Source organism: Pleurodeles waltl, chromosome 1_1 (assembly GCF_031143425.1).
Source record: "Pleurodeles waltl isolate 20211129_DDA chromosome 1_1, aPleWal1.hap1.20221129, whole genome shotgun sequence".
Lineage (NCBI taxonomy): Eukaryota > Metazoa > Chordata > Amphibia > Caudata > Salamandridae > Pleurodeles > Pleurodeles waltl.
Genome location: NC_090436.1, coordinates 223,592,980 through 223,612,440, shown reverse-complemented (window position 1 = coordinate 223,612,440; position 19,461 = coordinate 223,592,980). Strand labels below are relative to the sequence as shown.

General features: G+C 40.3%; 1 protein-coding gene across 1 annotated transcript in view; it reads left to right on the top strand.

Annotated features, from left to right (window-relative positions):
• Positions 1-19,020, top strand: part of GDNF (glial cell derived neurotrophic factor) — a 48,393-nt gene extending 29,373 nt beyond the window's left edge. Inside the window, exon 3 of the mRNA XM_069221259.1 lies at positions 16,320-19,020. Coding sequence (XP_069077360.1) covers positions 16,320-16,804 — 485 coding nt within the window. The 3' untranslated portion in view covers positions 16,805-19,020. The remainder of the gene's footprint in view (positions 1-16,319) is intronic.
• The last annotated feature ends 441 nt before the right edge of the window (positions 19,021-19,461 follow it).

Below are 19,461 nucleotides of genomic sequence, written 5' to 3'. Positions count from 1 at the left end.
CTCGCTGGCAGGACAGGTGATACCCGGGCAGTGTCAGATTCTACAGGTCTCCTCCGCCAAATAATAGACACACACTGTCTTTTCTCTTTCCTTGGCAGGTCGCTGAATAAGGCAATGAGCAGGACAATATTAATCATTAAAAGGCGGACTGACCTCGGCATCTTTGATGTCCTGTCCCTCATTGATTTCCACTGACAGGTATCTCTTTGACCCCCATTTTGCCCCTGGCGTCACACATTATCAAGGAAATCTTCAAAGCAAAGATAATCCTCGAGTGGGTATACACTTATAGCATTTCAGAGTTTGTAATGTTTTTGTTGAAAAGAAGTTTGACCAGCATTCCCCTAAAGGTGCAATGCCACGACTTGAAATGATTTTTTGGAGCAATGGTCAAACAAGGCAAAACAAACAAATACAAAAAGCAAAAGCATAAAAATGAATAGTCCTGTGGCTACAATGTTAAAACCATATAACCAACGTTGTGATGGTCCCCTCAACAATATTATTCGTTACACGGCTAATTTTGTTGCATTTTCGTGTTCCTTTGGTTTCTCTGTGAAATTAAACCCTCTGTAAGGATGGGGGCGGTAGCACGTGCTCAATTCACAAAGACATTTGCACATTTAAGTTGAACATGTGCTCAAATGGCATAATTTACAAGTGTAAGTTCACGTTTGGTGTTCACAAAAGTTGAATTTACATGCTCAACATCACTTAGATTTGATATTACACCACTATGGTAAAATATTATATGTATGAGCAAATTAGCCCACAGGGATGGGGTGTGAACATCCCAGAGTGTGAATTTATACTTTTAAATTTAAACCAGTTTATCAACATTTAATTTTACATCAATATCGAAAAATAATACCTCTGAGCAATTCTGTTCACAGGAAAAGGAGTGGCCATTCTAGAGTAGGGATACTTTGGAAAGTAGGTGAACACCCACAAACCTCTATTTCCCACCATGGATATGGTTGCATATTTACTTCTGTCAAAGGAAGGAGTTAATCTGTATCAAAGATGAAAATGGATACCCCTCCAAAAACTGCTGGTGGTAGTGGGGAAAGAGCCTCTCTACAGAAAATTATTTTTCCCAGTAGGGGAAAAAAAGAAATTGCAAGCGCTATTGTGAAGTAGCCACACTTGCTTAGAGTTACATTTATGATCCTTACACAAGTGAACATGATTTGGCCTCCGAGGAACCGTTCATGAAAGGCTGTGCCTGTTGCATCTTCCCACGTAAACTCCAACATCCTTTCAAATTCACAAAATAAGAGTGTTCCCACTGGAGTAAATTTATGGATAAAAAAAAAAGAAATCAGGCTCTATAAGAAGTACCAAATTTATTATTGAAAAAGTGTAAAATCCTCCAATGTAGCAGATTGGAAATGCTTACAGGATTTATATGTCAGGTTGTAAAAAGCCTCGGCAACATATGTTATATGTATATGTAACATATGTTATACTACAACTTGGAGTTGTAGTATATGTATATGTAACATATGTTATACTACAACTTGGAGTTGTAGTATATGTATATATATCTATAGATATAGAGAAATATATATATATAAGTCCATTGAGTCTGTCCGTTTTTCTGCCAGTTAAAGACCTTTCTCTAGATCCATATTCAGTATTTATCTTCCAAAGCCCAGATGTTATCGAGACAATCCACATACACATACCGATTCTCCACTGCACTATATATACAGTGAATGTTACAAACCAAAAGTAAGGCAAATGGTAATATTTTTGATACGGCGTGCAAAAGCCCTTGTCAGATGGGACGTATAATTAAAAGTAATATGAACATCACTTTGCCTACATTCCCATCCTGTACTAAACTTGCAGACTGGCTTCTGACCACAAAGTGGTAACAACAGTCAATATAACTTTCCCCACAGCCCATTCTGCTAAATATCGAATTCCAGATATGCAATGTTCCCGCTGCAAAACACCTTTGATCTCCATTTGCTCTGAAGCCACCACACTTTCCTGTGAGTAAACTCCTCAGACTCCGAAATCATCAACAACCCATCCACACATCACCCATTGCTGCTTCCCTTTGCACCCCCTCATAGTAAGGCCACAGGATTGATACCATGCTCCGCAATCACCTTAGTCAGAGCGCTGCTGCTGCTGTCCACCTAAACTCCTGAGAAAGTCTCTTTTTATGTGAAAGTGTGCAGTCATAACATATAAACAAAGCCACTCGAGCCAAGCAGCAGCACTGCTAAATTTCGGATCATGTGTGAATCCATTCCGCAGCATAGAAAAGGTAAATTATACAATGTATGTCAGTAAAATTAGTTTGTGGTGTGCTTTCTTTGGTACGTTTACATATATAAGGTGCATTTAGACACACAGCTGCACTCATCAGACATGACAGAGACTTGAGCTTTACAGATTTTCTTTTATTAGTTATTGATTTGTGAAGGCGTTTTAAAGAACGTTACAAGTCTTCTGAAGAAAGAATCAATCAATAAATCAGGAATTTGTAAAGCGCACTACTCACCCGTGAGGGTCTCAAGGTGCTGAGGAGGGGAGAGGGAAAGGGAGGGGTGCTGCTACTGCTCGAACAGCCAGGTCTTGAGAAGTTTCCTGAAGGTAAGGAGGTCTTTGGTCTGGCGCAGGTGGGTGGGAAGAATGTTCCACATTTTGGTGGCGAGGTGCAAGAATGATCTACCGCCGGTTGTAGTTCTGCGGACGTGTGGGACGGTTGCGAGGGCGAGGTTGGCAGAGCGGAGATGCCGGGTCGGGGTGTAGAAAGAGAGTCATCTGTTGAGGTATTCTGGTCCGGTGTTGTTCAGTGCTTTGTGAATGTGGGTGAGGAGTTTTAAGGTTATTCTCTTGTTGACTGGGAGCCAGTGCAGGTTTTTCAGGCAGTCTGTGATGTGGCAGGGGCAGGGGATGTCCAGGATGAGGCGTGCTGAGGCGTTCTGGATGCGTTGCAGCTTCTTCTGGAGTTTTGCCGTGGTTCCTGCATAGAGGGCATTGCCGTAGTCCAGCTTGCTGCTTACGAGGGCTTGGGTGACTATTCTTCTGGTTTCGGTCGGTATCCATTTGTAGATCTTTCAGAGCATGCGGAGGGTATTGAAGCCGGAGGAGGAGATGGCGTTGACTTGCTGGGTCATGGATAATGAGCGGTCCAATATGAATCCTAGGTTGCGTGCGTGGTCGGTGGGAGTCGGAGCGCTTCCGAGAGTGGCAGGCCACCAGGAGTCATCCCATGTGGAGGGGGTGGAGCCAAAGATGGGAACTTCCATCTTGTCGGAATTGAGTTTGAGGCAGCTGCTCTTCATCCATTCAGCGATGGCCTTCCTTCCTTCATGGAGGTTGGTCTTGGCGGAGTCCCTGCTGAGGGAGAGGATCAGCTGGGTGTCGTCGGCGTATGAGATGATGTTGAGGTTGTGGGATCGGGCGATGTTAGCGAGCAGGGCCATGTAGACGTTAAAGAGGGTCGGGCTGAGGAACGAACCCTGGGGTACACCGCAGATGAAAACAATGTAGATTTAGCAGAGTCTATGAGTTTTCCTGCAGTAAAAAAAAAAAACTTGATTCTGTAAATCCTATGTATGCTTTAAAATGGGTCTCTTGGGGAATCATTCTGGGAGGTATTTTGTGCGCATAAACAGCAGTACTGCATGCCAGTAAAACTGTTATCTTAATGCCCCACTAAGACAGATTTTAAAATGAAGACTTCAAACACAACAAATGCACCCAAATCGTTTTGAGATTATAAATCCTGCACAGAAAGCAGAAACCTAGATTGAACAATAAAAAAACTTTTAAATCGCCAATAAAAATGGTGCTTGTGGAACATTAGTTTGACGTTTATATTTCCCTGGTCAGGAATTTCTATGTACACCCGGCGTTTATTATCTGAATCTCAGGTTTTTAAGTGATCCTAACTTCTAGTGCTTGCTGAAAAGAGTATTTAAAACAAAAAAAAATGTTATATTCAATATCTATATTTTCTACTAAAGATTAAATACAAAACATAGTTACAATCTTTCAGGGCCTCTATGAGATACAATAATCTGATCAGGATAGAGATCTACACCTTTGAAATGACGAATAAAGAGATGAACAGCCGAAACGTATGAAATAACTATCCCAGGATTTTGAAAGTAGTATTCTGTTCCACATGCTGTCTGTAGATTTCTAAAATATGCTCGATTATGAGAAAGAAATATTTTATTTCTGAAAGAGCAGATTATTCAGTTGATGATGGATTCAGATGCAAATGTAGTAAATTTCCAAAAACGCAGACTTCGCCTCTGGTTAAAGTTTTATAATGACGAAGCTTGAATCTTAATAATATTCTGACATTGAGTTCTGCATGAACTCCACCGTTTTTACCCATTTTTTAGATATAAAGTTGGATGTGCGGTACAAGAAAGAGGCCATTTTAGTTACATGAGCACACATCACGAACTTCAACTTCCACTCTCTCTCTACAAAGCAGCAGAAATAGCCACAATCCTAAATGTCATGAACTCCATTCCTGCCTTTCCCAAGTCATCAAGCAGTATATACTCTACACCACTCATATTATGACCAGTCTCTCCTGTGCATCCAGCCATGAATCCACTGTCCTCTACTAAAAGGCGCTTTCTTTAGTCATAGAGAAACGCACACTCATCCCTTAGTCTACCACCCATATCCAAAATTATGTTGTTATTCAAACGTCTACAAAAATATCTAACCATATGACTAAAGGTCCAGGTCAAACCTACCTAATGGGTGAATGGCCATAAGGTTTCAGACCAAGACAGTAACAAGAGACTGCGCTGCTAAAGACCACACTGGGAAGACTATACTGCTAGATGTAACAATCCACCTTCAAAATATTAATGCAGGACAGACCAGTTTTATGGCCATACTGTAGTAGTGTTTAGGACCTCAACTTACAACCTTTCCAACAAGCATCTGCAATGCAATGGGTCTCGCATTTGCTCTAGTTAAAGCTATTAGCGCTGTAAATTCCTAACTGGACTTTTCTTGCCACATAAATTGAAAATGAAAGGTAATACAGTTGACATAAGTGAGCCAATTCAAAGCGCCATGGCCCCCTTGAGCGCGAATGAGAGACACATAAAGAAAAATATGTTTGCTCGCAGTCAAACATACATGCAATCATGCAAATATCCATGTAACAGGGGCAGTCTGCAAAGCGGTAACTAAACTGACCCAAGGAGCAACAAACATAAAGCATTAACCAATGATGATAAAGGATTTTTGAAAGGCAAGCCCACAAATGAGTGAAAGTGATGAGTGTGCGCTGGTCATGGTTAAAAGCCCACATTACTTACAACAGGACAAAGCGCTTGCGCACTCGACCTAAAAATGAGATCTAAGACATGACATAGGCTTCATCTCCGGAAACAACATACTATCCTTTTTCACAGGCCACTTAAAAAAACTAACAAAAGGCACACAAATTACCAGTGGCATTGCTTGCCATCTGCTAGTCAACAACCCTTCTTATAGCCCCAGAAAAGGCCCCAAGTCCCTGAAGATTCCTTCCATACAACAGCCTTTACACTAGCCCCTTTAAAATATATTGGGATGTTTTAAAAAAGCACAAATATACCAATACAAATTAGGGGTGTCTTAAACCCCACCCCCCACTGTCGCGTCTTGAACCGGGGATGAGGGAGGGAGATGTCAACAATGGGCAGTTCAATATAACATAAAACATTTAGGTTGTGATTTTTGACTCCTTTAACTTTGATTGGAGACTGCAATATTAAAGAAAGTCATAAAATCGACCTCTTGAAGTCAAATGGAAGGAGAAGTGGAGAGAAATGAAGAAAAAATGGAAGAACGGGTGGATGCAAAGACATCCATAAACAGGAGAATGGAGGGATGATGAAGAGAAGGATGGACAGAGGATGGATGGATAGGTTGAAAATGGATAGATAGATAGATGAATAGGGGAGGGTGGAGGAATGGATAGAAGGAAGATGGAGAGATGGATAGAGGGAGTGACAGATGGAGAGGAGTGAGGATGGCAGATGGATGGAGAAAGGATGAATGCAGAGAAGTATGAATCGATGGAAAGATGGATTATGAATGAAAAAGCAAGAAAGGAAAAGGATGCAGATAAGGAAGAATGGATACAAATTAAGAGGAAGAGATGGTTGGATGAGTGCACTGAAAAGACAGATGGATGAATGAATAGATTGATGAGTGGATGGAAAAAAGTACAGAAAGGATGGAAAACAGAAGGAAAGAAAGATGGGAAAAGACAAAAAAGAGAAAAGGAGTGACAAAAAGACTGACAGAAGCAAAAACATTAAAAATCATAAATGTCATTAACTCCACGTTTTCCCTTCCCAAGTCATCAGGCAGTGTGTATTCCACACCACTCATATTATGACCAGTCTCTTCTGTGCATCCGGCCGTAAATCCAGCATCCACAGACTACTAAAAAAAGCCATTTATTCACTCAGAAAATTAAGTCGGAAGCAAATTTAGGACTTTTTAGAATTCCCTAGGTGGAGCAATCATCTAAACAACTGCCGGATTCACCTTTCCCACCCCTATACTCAGAGCTACTTGGGGCAAGGAAAAAGGGTATTTTATTTTTCTGGCTTTTCCCTTGGTAGGAACATACATCAAAAGAGATTGTTTATCCATATCCTACAAATATCTTCTTTGATTTGCCACATTAGCCACGGAAAGTTTCAGAGGACCTTCACCTAAACAGTGTAAAGATGCCTCCCTTCCCCACTTGAAAAAGTGTATTCAACCCTAAAAAGCATTGATTCTACTTATAACCTAAAGCAAACATAGGGTACAGAAAGATGCATTTGTCAATCATTCCATAATCTCAGCTAAAAGACACGGAAGAGCATATCTAAACACTGAACAGGAGAGCAAAACTGCATAATCTTTAAATCCTCCTATCCTGTCCATCCCAAGGAACTCAGGATGACTAAAACGCCAAGGAACGAATCCAAGACCAATCAAAGGGTTGCAGTGTAATACCATAATACCAATGCAATCATTATCCTCGTGTGAAGATAATGGGACAACACTGATGTCAGTAACAATAGGATATAATCGCCCTAATGGTATGCTACCGATAGGTTTGCTTAATTTAACTACTATTACCTCAGTGACATCTAGTTGTGCTACATGATGATATAGAAAGGAAAAGAACTAGCAAAGTGGACGGCATCGCTGCTTACCTGAGAGGCGCAGAGCAAAGCTTTCATTCAATAAAAATATAGTGGACATAAGAATACTTTTAAAACCATTATCATTTCAATTAAAGGCACAGTTACAGAATCGTCCAGCTCAACACTCTACTGAGATCACATGGTGCCACCATGGGTATTCCGACCCCCTTACCGCCAGCCTGGCTCTGGCGGTTTTGACCGCCAGAACCTGGCTGGCGGTAACGGGTGTCGCGGGGCCCCCTAACAGGGCCCCACCAAGATTTTCAGTGTCTGCCAAGCAGACACTGAAAATCGCGACGGGTGCAACTGCACCCGTCGCACCCTTTCCACTCTGCCGGCTCCATTCGGAGCCGGCATCCTCATGGAAGGGGGTTTCCCGCTGGGCTGGCGGGCGGCCTTCTGGCAGTCGCCCGCCAGCCCAGCGGGAAACTCAGAATAACCGCGGCGGTCTTTTGACCGCGTAGCGGTATTCTGGCGGTTCCCGCTTGGCGGGCGGCTCCCGCCGCCCGCCAAGCTCAGAATTACCCCCTTAGTCAGTTGATCTATCGTAGACTTCATAATAGATTAAGGTACTGATAAAATAAATGAGAATGGATGGAAAAGAGTAGAGGAAAGGGGCAAAGGGAAGGACAGAGGAGATCTTTTTTGAAAAAACATTACAATTTAATTGTAAAATTAACTACGATGGTACCGTTCTCATGCTGGTTGTGATAATTTAAATGATATCATTAGCAATGTGATTAAAGTGAAGGTTTTGTTAATTGTGTTGATGTGTGTAGGGGTTCTTATTAGCGTCAAATGATCTACACTATTTTTAGCACATTATTTGTGGTAAGTGTAACAATAGTCCTGGTAGTTTTCTCTAACCGTTCTTTCATTGACTACATGCCCATGCTAAGTTATGAGAAGAAAATATTTATTTTAGAGAAAATTAAGGTCACGATGCAAAACGCCAGCACGGCAAGACGTGGCAGTGCCGTAGCTGTGAGATTTCGTTTTTAATGGACTGGATTTAGCTAAGGTGTCACGCTCTTTGGCTAAGCACTCAAAACACTCCTTCCTGAGGGATGCATCAGTATTGAGATCTGGCTGCTGCAATATTACTGAAACTTGACTGCATCATTATTTATGAATGTAAACATTGTTACCTCAGTGCTGCAAGTTTACCGGAGGAAGCAGGCATCCAGGAGAAGATGGTGAGCTCCTCACACACAGTGAGAGGTAGCATGCTGCTTGATGCTGGTCTGCGCTCAGCATTTGGTCCTCTGTGATAAGACTGCACTGGCGTTTTGTACTCACGGTCACCTGAGGAGGTGATCCACTGGCCAAGCATACCATTGTGTGAGCAGGGCGGTGAAAGAACTACAAGATGAAGTAGAGTATTTTCTTGCGATGTCGGATCCTGCTTGAATCATATGTAAGGAGGTGTAGACATGTGATGATCGCAACACATTTATTACCTTATTTTGTGCCATGTTCTCTGCTCCCTTGGTACTTTTTTGTCTCTTGATTTGCGGTTCTCACAGTTGGAATTACTACTGCAGCCACTACTGGATATTTTTGTTGGCTCTTTCCTCTTCCCTGATGTCAGGGATATTTTGGTGCCTTGCTAATAACTTCTGTATCAATCTTCATCTACATTCAAGAGCTACAAGATTGCAAGAGATTTGTTTACCATTTGTGATTTTTTTCCTCTCTTCACTGGGAACCCCTTAAGGAGACATATGACACCTTTCATGTATAATATGAAGTGCCAGCTGGCATCCCAGGACTACTGGGTGCAGACGTTTCCTCAGACAATTAAGGAGACTCAACAAACTTCAGCATCTTGCCCTTCCACCCACACTTACTCACCACTGTGGTGCTCAACATTACACATTTGGGGTCTATACACACGGTATCATAATGTTTGCTGCAGCCAGCCATGAAACAATTTTAGTTTGAAAACTTATCATTTGACATCTGCAAGATGTATTCCACTGACACTACCATAAGTAAATGTATATCCTATAATAGACCGACTAGTCACAACAGTTTACCCATATAACATGGCACTATGGGAGGTAAAAGGCCACGGCTAATTGTCACAGCTAATGTTTGACTATACCTTTATACAATGATATGTCTTCTCTTTTTCTTTATGTTGAAATTCAGTTATAAATATATGCTTTTTACCTGCAGTCACACACCTCTTTGGTTTACACAAGTTAGCCTAGTTATTTTCTAGTATGTACTTTATTAGATAACACTAAATGCTGTCCACCACATCTGTACCTAAAAAATAAGACTACTGTGTCTGCTATTGGTATTATATTCTTGACATTTTAATGGTGACATCAAACTCAAAAGTCCAATAAGTCTCTACACCTTACAAAGTAAACTGTGCCTTGCACACACAGCATGGAGGTGTCATTACCAAACGTACAGAGCTTACTGCCACTGATTTTGTATGCTTATATCCAGTTTCAATGTGATGTTTATTTTCTACAACAGAAGTATTTGGCATGAAAGCAAAATCCATAAGATCTGATGTATTGTTGTATTAGTGTCTTGGCAGCTGGATACAAAGGCTTCTAGATGATGGTTTGCATTTTTGACCATCAATGTATTTCTCAGGTGTGATACGAAATCGAGGAGTGGACTGTGCACTGGGCAACGACCAGCTCTGTCTTTTTCATTCTCAGGCCCATATTTATACTTTTTGACGCAAAACTGCGCCAACGCAGTTTTGCGTAAAAAAAATTAGCGCCGGCTAACGCCATTCTGAAGCGCCATGCGGGCGCCGTATTTATTGAATGACGTTAGCCGGCGTTAGCCGCCGGCGCTGTCTGGTGTGCGTTAAAAAAAACAACGTACACCAGGCAGCGCCGGCGTAGGGGGAAAATGGCGTATGGGCGTCCAGAAATGGTGCAAGTCAGGCTGAGGCAAAAAATTCGCCACAACCCGATTTGCGCCATTTTTTTACGACGCCCATCCCCCATTGAAATGACTCCTGTCTTAGCAAAGACAGGAGTCATGCCCCCTTGCCCAATGGCCATGCCCAGGGGACCTCTGTCCCCTGGGCATGGTCATTGGGCATGGTGGCATGTAGGGGGGCACAAATCAGGCCCCCCTATGCCACAATTTTTTTTAAAAAAAAATACTTACCTGGACTTACATTAATGTCCCTGGGGTGGGTCCCTCCATCCTTGGGTGTCCTCCTGGGGTGGGCAAGGGTGGCAGGGGGTGTCCCTGGGGGCTTGGGAGGGCACCTCTGGGCTCATTCTGAGCCCACAGGTCCCTTAACGCCTGCCCTGACCCAGGCGCTAAAATCCGGCACAAATGCGGGTTTTTTAGACCCGCCCACTCCCGGGCGTCATTTTTGCCCGGGAGTATAAATACGACGCATATGCATCGCAGTCATTTTTTAAGACGGGAACGCCTACCTTGCATATCATTAACGCAAGGAAGGTGTCCACGCAAAAAAATGACGCTAACTCCATGAACTTTGGCGCTAGACGCGTCTAACGCCAAAGTATAAATATGGAGTTAGTTTTGCGTCGAAATTGCGTAAAAAAAAACGACGCAATTTCGGCGCAAACGGAGTATAAATATACCCCTAAGTGTACCGAGAATGAAGAAAAATATCTGCAAATGTTCCAGTGTGCTGGCGCTGTTTTAGCAAGTTCTTATTCTTGGTTTGCTAAGTAGTAGTTGGAATACAAGTTTTTGACATTCCCATAATTCTTGGAGTGGTTTCGGCATGTAATGAGAGATGCAGCGAGAGATGATGATGTGAAGTGTGGTATGCTTGGGGGTGTTTTGTGCAACATTGGTTGGCAGTAATTAGAAGCAGAAGTTGGGGTGACATTCTGCCAGTTCATGCTTTGGGTGTTCGTACCATCTTGATTTGTTATGTCTAACAGGGATTAAAAACTTCAATTTTTACCGCTCCTTCCAGGTAACTCTGCAACTCATACACACAGTATGAATCCCTATAACCACATTTGCCACATTGACATGCAGAAAGCTGTTTATTTGACAAAGGCTGTTCTGGTTAGCTTTTTGACTTCAGAGGAATCAAAGGTGGTATGCAGAAAAATAAGGTGTTCATATACTAGTAAAGAATGAACTGATAACCCGGATGAGCAGAACTATACTGAGAATATGACAGAAGCAATGATCGGCAGGGGTACAGAAACATACAGCTCGGTAGCAGTGAATTTGTGATTCATTAAAGTTGCACTATAGGTAGGCCAATTTCTAAACAAGTGGTAAAGGCCGCTGTCTAGTAAGGCCCTGCTGAGGGGTATTACTGCTCACGTGGGACTGTCCGTCAGAGCCAGGCCACGGAGGCAGAGCAGGCAGACTGAGAGTAGCAGTGCCTGTCTCTGCCCACACAGTGCTGTGGCTGGGACAGTACCACCCTCATAACACAGAGCTGACATCTAATTGGCGAGTTATTACTATGATTATTCAGAGTGGTGGCAATTCCCTTTGCACAGACTGCATGCTATGTTAGTAGTATATAAGTCGGCAATTCCATTATAGCCTATGAAAATCATAATACAGCAGATGGGATATCGTTCACGTTTGTGACAGAGTAACACCTCCGCCAAACTCAATCAGGCCCACATGCCATTCATGCTTGACAGACAATTAGGCCTGGCTTGTATGTAACATATATGTATTATCAAGAAAGTCCTGCCACGCACATTCAGGTTTCAATTTAGAACCTTGGGATCATTTTGAGTAAAGTTTCTTCAGTGAATATTAAACAAAGCTCACTACTGATGACAATAACCATAGTTCACATGTGCAGAAATACTAAGCAAGAGCAGCAGCCTCTTTGTGAGAGACAGTGGTCATATTGCATACTTCAGAATGTTGAACAAACTTTCAACACACTTTGCATAAATGTGTGTAAAAATGTAAACTGTAAGCCGGGCTTTGTGGAAATATAAATCTATTGTTTTGGGTATTGATAGTAGATATTAAGTATATAATTTTACAGTTTTAAATAATATGATTTCAAAACATGCTTACATTAAATTCACTTTTGTGCTGGGAATAGATTTTGATTTGCAAACTGATATCACATTATTACAATGGACAAATTTACAATATAAATTAAAATAATAACCAAGTACTTAGTCATTGAGGAACGGACAGTAGATGGAGCACCCTCAAATTTATTTCACCCTAAACAGAGGTAACTATATTCCAGCAGATCCACAAAGGCTTCACAAAGGCTTTGTACTTAAGCAAAACTAGCACTTTCCAAAATAGAATTTCACTTTCAATCATCTTGTCAATATTGGCAGAATTTCAATTTTTAAAAGTGTACTTAAGAATGCAGAAATTCAACAAGGGGGCAGAATGGCTACAATCATGATTTTAAGGTTAGGAGCGCGATTGGTGAAATTTTTGGCAGTGGCATATTTCGAAATTTGAAGAATATCAAGAAACTTGTTAATTTTTTGGCATTCACAAACTTCTTTCATGCATTTGTTTTCACTCATTTTTTTTCAGTATTAACTCTTCTAATATTGTGTTTCTAGTGCAATGATGGCCTCATTCGGTGACTGTTCACTTAACAAACATTTAATAGTGTTCCTAAAGCGGTTAACATTTATCTATACTGAATTGTCAATGTTGGGAACATATGCATGTATACCTTTTATGCACTGAAGTGCTCAAGGAAATCTACCAAGGCCATACATTTTCTAGAATACTCCTAGTATCCTTTGTGAATCCCTAAAAAGCCAGAAATCTATAGAAAGCTACTCCACTGTAGGAGTAATCCTGTAGGAGATTTGTTAATTGGCCTCCTTTGGATGTGGCTCAGCGATGATAGTATAAAATATTCCCAACCTTGCTTTCACATAATCAGTGAAAAGGAGTAAAGATCTAAAAGTACAAAACCATTGCCCGTGTGGGTCCATTTGTTAATTGACTCAAGTTTATAGATATTATTATTGTTTTATCAAATGGATGGTAGCACATCAGTGTAGTCGCCTTAGACTAGTAACAACAATATACAATTTTATATATCATCCTGCCAAAATTTAGTATCCAGAATACAGACTATCACAATATCATGAAGGTGAGTATATATAAATATAGTTTTATTTACATGTATAGTTGTATTTACGTTCTAAACTCCACATATGCACCTTCATTATATTATGTCAGTAAATCTTCTGGACATTATATTTTGGTATCACTCAGTATTGGGTGGTCACTTCTAGTAATCCTGCTAGGAGTGGTCACTGTTGTGATTGTCTCTAATGTGATGACTACAGCAACACTTTCCAAAGTGCTTAATGGCTCAGGGCTATTTTCATCAATTAGAAGTAGCTCTCATCACAGAAAAGGTTGGAACACCCTGAAATATTTCCTTCATTAAAATTCAAGGTGCAAATAATCAGGTTTTTGTTGGATTTATTCATTGTTGGTTCCAAAAGCCAGTGTAAGGATTGTAGTATCAGTTACAATGAAAGCAGACAACTCTTCTCAAAAGACTTTCTCAATATTCCAGGAGTAAGCTAGACTATTTGATCAAAGCCTCCTTAACTGGTCTGTCCTAGTGTTAATTAGACCAAAAGATGGTAGTGGTATGTTGATGGAATGAGTCTGTACTTGCCATGCAGGGAAAAGAATGAAATTGATGCTGCGTTGGGGTGTAAGTTAGAATGTGATAGTCAGGGATGTAGTGACATCAAAGTGGACTACTATAAGCTAAGAATAAAGAACAGTTGAATGTACTCTGCTCTGATGTCAACGGTAGAAAGGTGTGATGGGCGCTAAAGTTTAAGTCCTTTTGCTATTGGCCGGTAGTGACATATCCCATCAATCTATGACCACAGTACATACAACCTTTTGGCCTAATTACCATTAGAAGGTACACCAGTTACTTTGTCATTGGTTAAATATTCCAATTTACTCTCAGAGGTTTGAGATTGCACATTGGTCAGCTACTCACATGTCAGCTGATAAAATGTCCTGAATGAAAGTCACAGAGCCGGGCTGCAGGCAAAGGCCTATAAAAAAATAGAGGACTTCTACCCAATTAGAGGCCTCTGTTGCAGGCTCACACCTATAAAGATGGAGAAGGCCTTAGGGATCAGTGCAGCACTAGGCAGAAGGGCTATACTGATAGTAGATATTTCCATCCGCTGAGAATAGAATGTCATAAATTACGAAGGGACAAACAGCAAGACAAATATTGCAGTGCTGGAGCTGAAGGGCTATACTAGCTATCATTAGCCCTCTGCCATTCCATTGTTATCAGTAGAAATCCCAATGTTTCAATGTTCATACACTGCATGCAGCATTTAGAAAGGTTTTCTGGACAGTACACTTCTGAGGGTTTCAGGTTCTGGAACCTCGCAAATGAACGGCTCACCCACCAAAACACGTGTATTTAAAGGAACTAAATACTGTTCGCTTTTGCAGTTGACAGTTGGCATCTGGACAGTTGGTAAATGTACCAGAGTCTCGTCAAGTATTAGAATCTCACTTTTATTTGTTCAGTTATCTCGGTGTAGCAAATTACTACAACTAGTACCAAGTTATCCCAAGTGTGAAGAACAAGAGGAGGAACACCTACTGAAACGGATATGTATGACATAATACAAATTTTGCTAACACTTTTGGGAGGGGCACAAAGTCAGATATGATTAAAAATGTTCCCCATGTTCTGCAACTTATGGGTGAGTGTTGGGGAAGTACCCCTCACTGGTGGACAATCTAAAGCAAATGGGATAGACTCCACTGGGCTTAGAAGCAAAAAAGCTGTTTTTGGTAAAATGTAGACACAATTCTGTTGTATCATTTGCCATATTCTAATATATAGTAGGGGTTGACAATGGACATGGTATCTTAAACCCTATACTTTCCATTTGACACTGTGTTTTGCTAGCAGAGGTTTGTACACCACTGCGTTGCCATCAGTATGGCCTTGCAGCTCTGTTAGGCACCTTCATGCTGTGTCTAGAGGTGTTAGTAGTGTTCTCAGTCTCATGACTATATTTATTTTACACACCATATTTTATGTGCATAATCTGTATTAATAATTAAAATGTGATGATTTATATCACAACTCATTATTACCCAAATGATTTGAAAACAATTAGCTTGAAAGTTGTTATTACAGTGTGAAGAAACAAAATAAAATTATTATCTAATTAATGGGTTTGAGTTTCTTTTGGTTTGGTTTGGTGAGCTTTTTTGATGATAAAAACTTCCCCATTAAGCACCTTTCACACTGATTGTCCTCTCTTACTGTCTATTCATTTCCCACCTGGCATTCTTCTTTCTCCTTATTTTGCATAAAGTTTGAAAAATACTTTTGCTAGATTGATAAGGAGGATATTCTCTGTTGGGGTCCTTTATATGTTTTCCATCCCTCTCATTATTACACCCGTACCTTCTCCCTCCCACAATTACATCTGTTTCTTTTCTATCTTTGGTTGTATTACTTTTTAGGGTCGAGCCTACGTTGCTTGCGCTCGCGCATCGCAGCAAGACGCTTTAGGGTTTAGAAAAGGGCTCGGAGCCCTGTCGATGTCACGTCAGTGTTTTTCATTGGTTAGTGGGCTTGCCTATTAAAATCTGCTTGCTTTCCTTAGTCGAAGGCATGCCTACATTCCGGTGGCTAGCCCTCTTCGAGCGCATCTACCAAGTACAGAAAACATGCGAGGCTCGCTGTTTTCTGTCCGGCTCGCGGACTACTTTTTCTCTAATTTACTAGCACGATTTTGCTTGGCAGAAGGCTCGGCTTTACATAGTTAAATGCACTTTTTCGGCTTACGTACATAAATGCACTTTTGCCGATAGGTGAAAAGTCGGGTTAGGAGTTTACAACGCTATCAGCTCGAACATGAGCAAACGCGAGACCCGTTGCATTGCAAATGCTTGTTAATAAATTGTTTCTAGAATCACTTGATAACAAAAGTGTTTTTTTCCCAAACAAACCTATTCAAACAATTGTCCAAAAGCATTTAGATGTTGTGCACAGGCTTTTAATGGGATTTGCTGGAAAAACGTAAAGATATTCTGAATCATATACTGTTCATTAGCCAAGTTTGATGCTGATTATAGTTGTCAAGCAGTTATACAACATTTTATCATTTTATTTTGCAGCAAATATGCCTGACCACTATCCAGATCGGCTTGACGATGTGATGGAATATATCCAAGATACCATTAAAAGACTGAAGAGATCATCGAACAGACAAACTCTTTCAAAAAGAGAGCGGAGTCGACAAAGTGCAGCAGCAGCAGCAAACATGGATAATTACTCTAAAAAGACAGGAAAAGAGAGAAGGCGCAAGAACAGGGGTTGTGTTTTAAAGGAAATCCATTTAAACGTGACTGACTTGGATCTGGGATATGAAACCAAAGAGGAGCTCATATTTCGGTACTGCAGTGGGACCTGCAATGCTCCAGAGACCACCTATGACCAAATAGTAAAAAATTTAACTAGAAAGAAAAAGTTTGCAAATGACAAAGTGAAACAGGCTTGTTGCAGACCCATCGCCTTTGATGATGACCTTGCATTTTTAGATGATAATTTGGTTTATCATACATTAAGGCAACATTCCGCAAGAAGATGTGGATGTGTCTGACGGGCTGATATCACAACAATAAAGTGTGTAGTTCCATTCCTGCGAGTAGTGCAAAGAGAGGGATCAGGTTCCTAGAAAAGAGGTTTCTGAGAAGGAAGAAGAGGACCAAGGATGATGGAGTGCAGTCGACATGGGAGCCTCCAGGGGACAAATAGCCAGAAAACAGAGCCACGGATAGGACAGAAGTCACTAAGAGTTGTTTATGGCTGGACTGGCAGCATTGATGGATGGGTGGATGTGCTTTAACCATTTCGTTGGGCATGGTTAACCAAAGAGGATGGTGAGATCAGTTTATAGGCTTGAACACAACCAACTATGTATTGTATTCTTTAGCATTTTGTTTCAACCACTTTTTGCCATTACAATGAGAATTGTTACTGGGGTGATTTAACGTAACAACATTTAAAATCAAAGGGTTCTTTCTTTTTGAAGATGGCATTTCAAAACATAAGAAAGAGTGTTTTTTTACTTTAACAAGCACATTTAAGGATAAACAAGACCCACTTGCCTTAAGTGTTTAATTTGTGGCAGGATGAAGAGAGGGACACCTGTAAAGTGTTTGAGGAAATTGTTCGAAGTTTTGCAGGTAATATTGTAAAGTACTGAGATCTCACTGGACTGTTGCCCTTCACAAGACATTGTGGTTTTAAGCATTGTGTGTAGTGGGGAGTTAGTGTATCCTGCTACACAACACACTAGGCATTTCTTCTGGTTTACAAAAAAGACTAATTTCTCTTGCATAACAGTACATCTATGATTGGTCACTGAGACCAAAACTTGACTATTTGATGCCATGCATCCATTCAGATTCATAAATATATAATAGATATTTATTGAGATTTAAGTTATTGTTATTTATTATAGTCCAATTATGAACCTTCTCTCTTATCTTATTTATTAAAGACTTTCTTCAAAGGTGCCAAAGTGGAACATGTTCACAAACGTTAAGCTGGGAACAAGAATCCAAGTGTTAACATTTACAAAAAACAAAAGAATCACTCACTTTACCTTTCTAACAAAAAACAACTTTGCTGTTGCAAAGAAAATGGATCTAAGGTTGACTGAGAACGTCCCAAGATACATATTTAGTAACATTATTTCCCAAACCTGAACATTTGTTTCCAGTCTCTATTCTGGCTAGCACATTGCAGTGTGCTGTAGCAATGTGTTATTCAACATACAATGGTATATTATGGATGACTTTTCACCATTATGACTAATCTATCAGTCCTCCAAACGTTCTGTCTAAAATATTCAGGACATTTCTAAATGATTACAGAAGGCAAACAAAACTTTGTAAAAGAATGATTTGAGAGTCGGCAATTCAACGCAATACTTCATGATCCACTTGGCACAAATATATTACTCATCCACTAAGAACCATTCTTTCTACACAAGGTGGGTAGTGTTTCTTTGTAAGAGAAAGAAGTGCACAGAGGATATTAACTGCTTTGCAATTGGCTCAACATAGATAGCCTTCTTTCTGCTGCTAGGAAATGGTTAATGCGAGCCGCAAAGTGCACCTAGACTGTCAGCCACAACATCAATTTAACATTTTTGTTAAGTATTAACTCCTACAAACATACTTCTCCATTCTGGTTTGTGTTGTTAATACTAGTTACTGGATATTATTAGGTTTCAAGGAAAGAATTTCCAGTATTCTTAAACAACGCCCCACTCATAATTTCCATTGTACTTATAGTAAACTAACATTGTAAAATGTCAGGGCACATTAGCAAGATCTAGTTTGTGCAATAACGTTTGCAATACTAGAAGATTGTTGACATGCGTTTCTTGATGTTTCCAATTTATTAGTAACTTTGTTACAGTGGTCAACAATTTCCATTAGGATTTCAAGAACAACATTATTGGGTCAGACAGGGAGTCAACACCAGTTTAAATGGTTTTAATTCAAATTGGTGCATTGGTAATAAACCCTTTATTGCTGCTTCACTGGTTGTGGACTGCCTGCCCAAAGAAATGTGCACCATGCCACCAACAGGCTTTATTAATTAACACTGTGTTTCCTAAAGAAAGAGGGTAAAGTTTGTGATTTTTCCCAACTGTATCAAAGAAAACAGTCATACTTCTCTACCGGTTTTTACTTCACATGTCTCCGTCATTTGTGTCATTCAACCAAAGTTCTCTACAGACTTTATTTTTGTACAATATTCATTTTATAACTTTTTACAAAATAAAACTCATTTCTATCATCATCTGCATTGTATTTGTCGATGGCAAACAGCCTTCTAACATATCTACCTACAGACAGTGATACGTTTTGTGGTTTAATCAATCAATGTGTGTATTGTGAGATACAGATTTGAATCCTGGAAGAACACTTTCTTTCTTAATCCTCATGAGGTTCCTAAAACAAGGACTACGGATCTGGGTAACATTAAATCCTGCATCCTAAGGCAGTGTGAAATTGCATGAATGTGGAGCAAGTAGATAGCAAAAAAACAATACAAACAAGTGTTCACCTTTTAAAAAATCGATTAAAAAAAAACGAAATGGAATCACAACAATTCTATCTTAAGCACTTAAGTGACTGTGTTCAAGCAGGAGATAGTTACAAAAATGAGGATTGTTATGTATGCTTTGATTCAGAAATCTGACATGGTCTTGTTATCATCAACATTCCAGCTGTTGCCCAA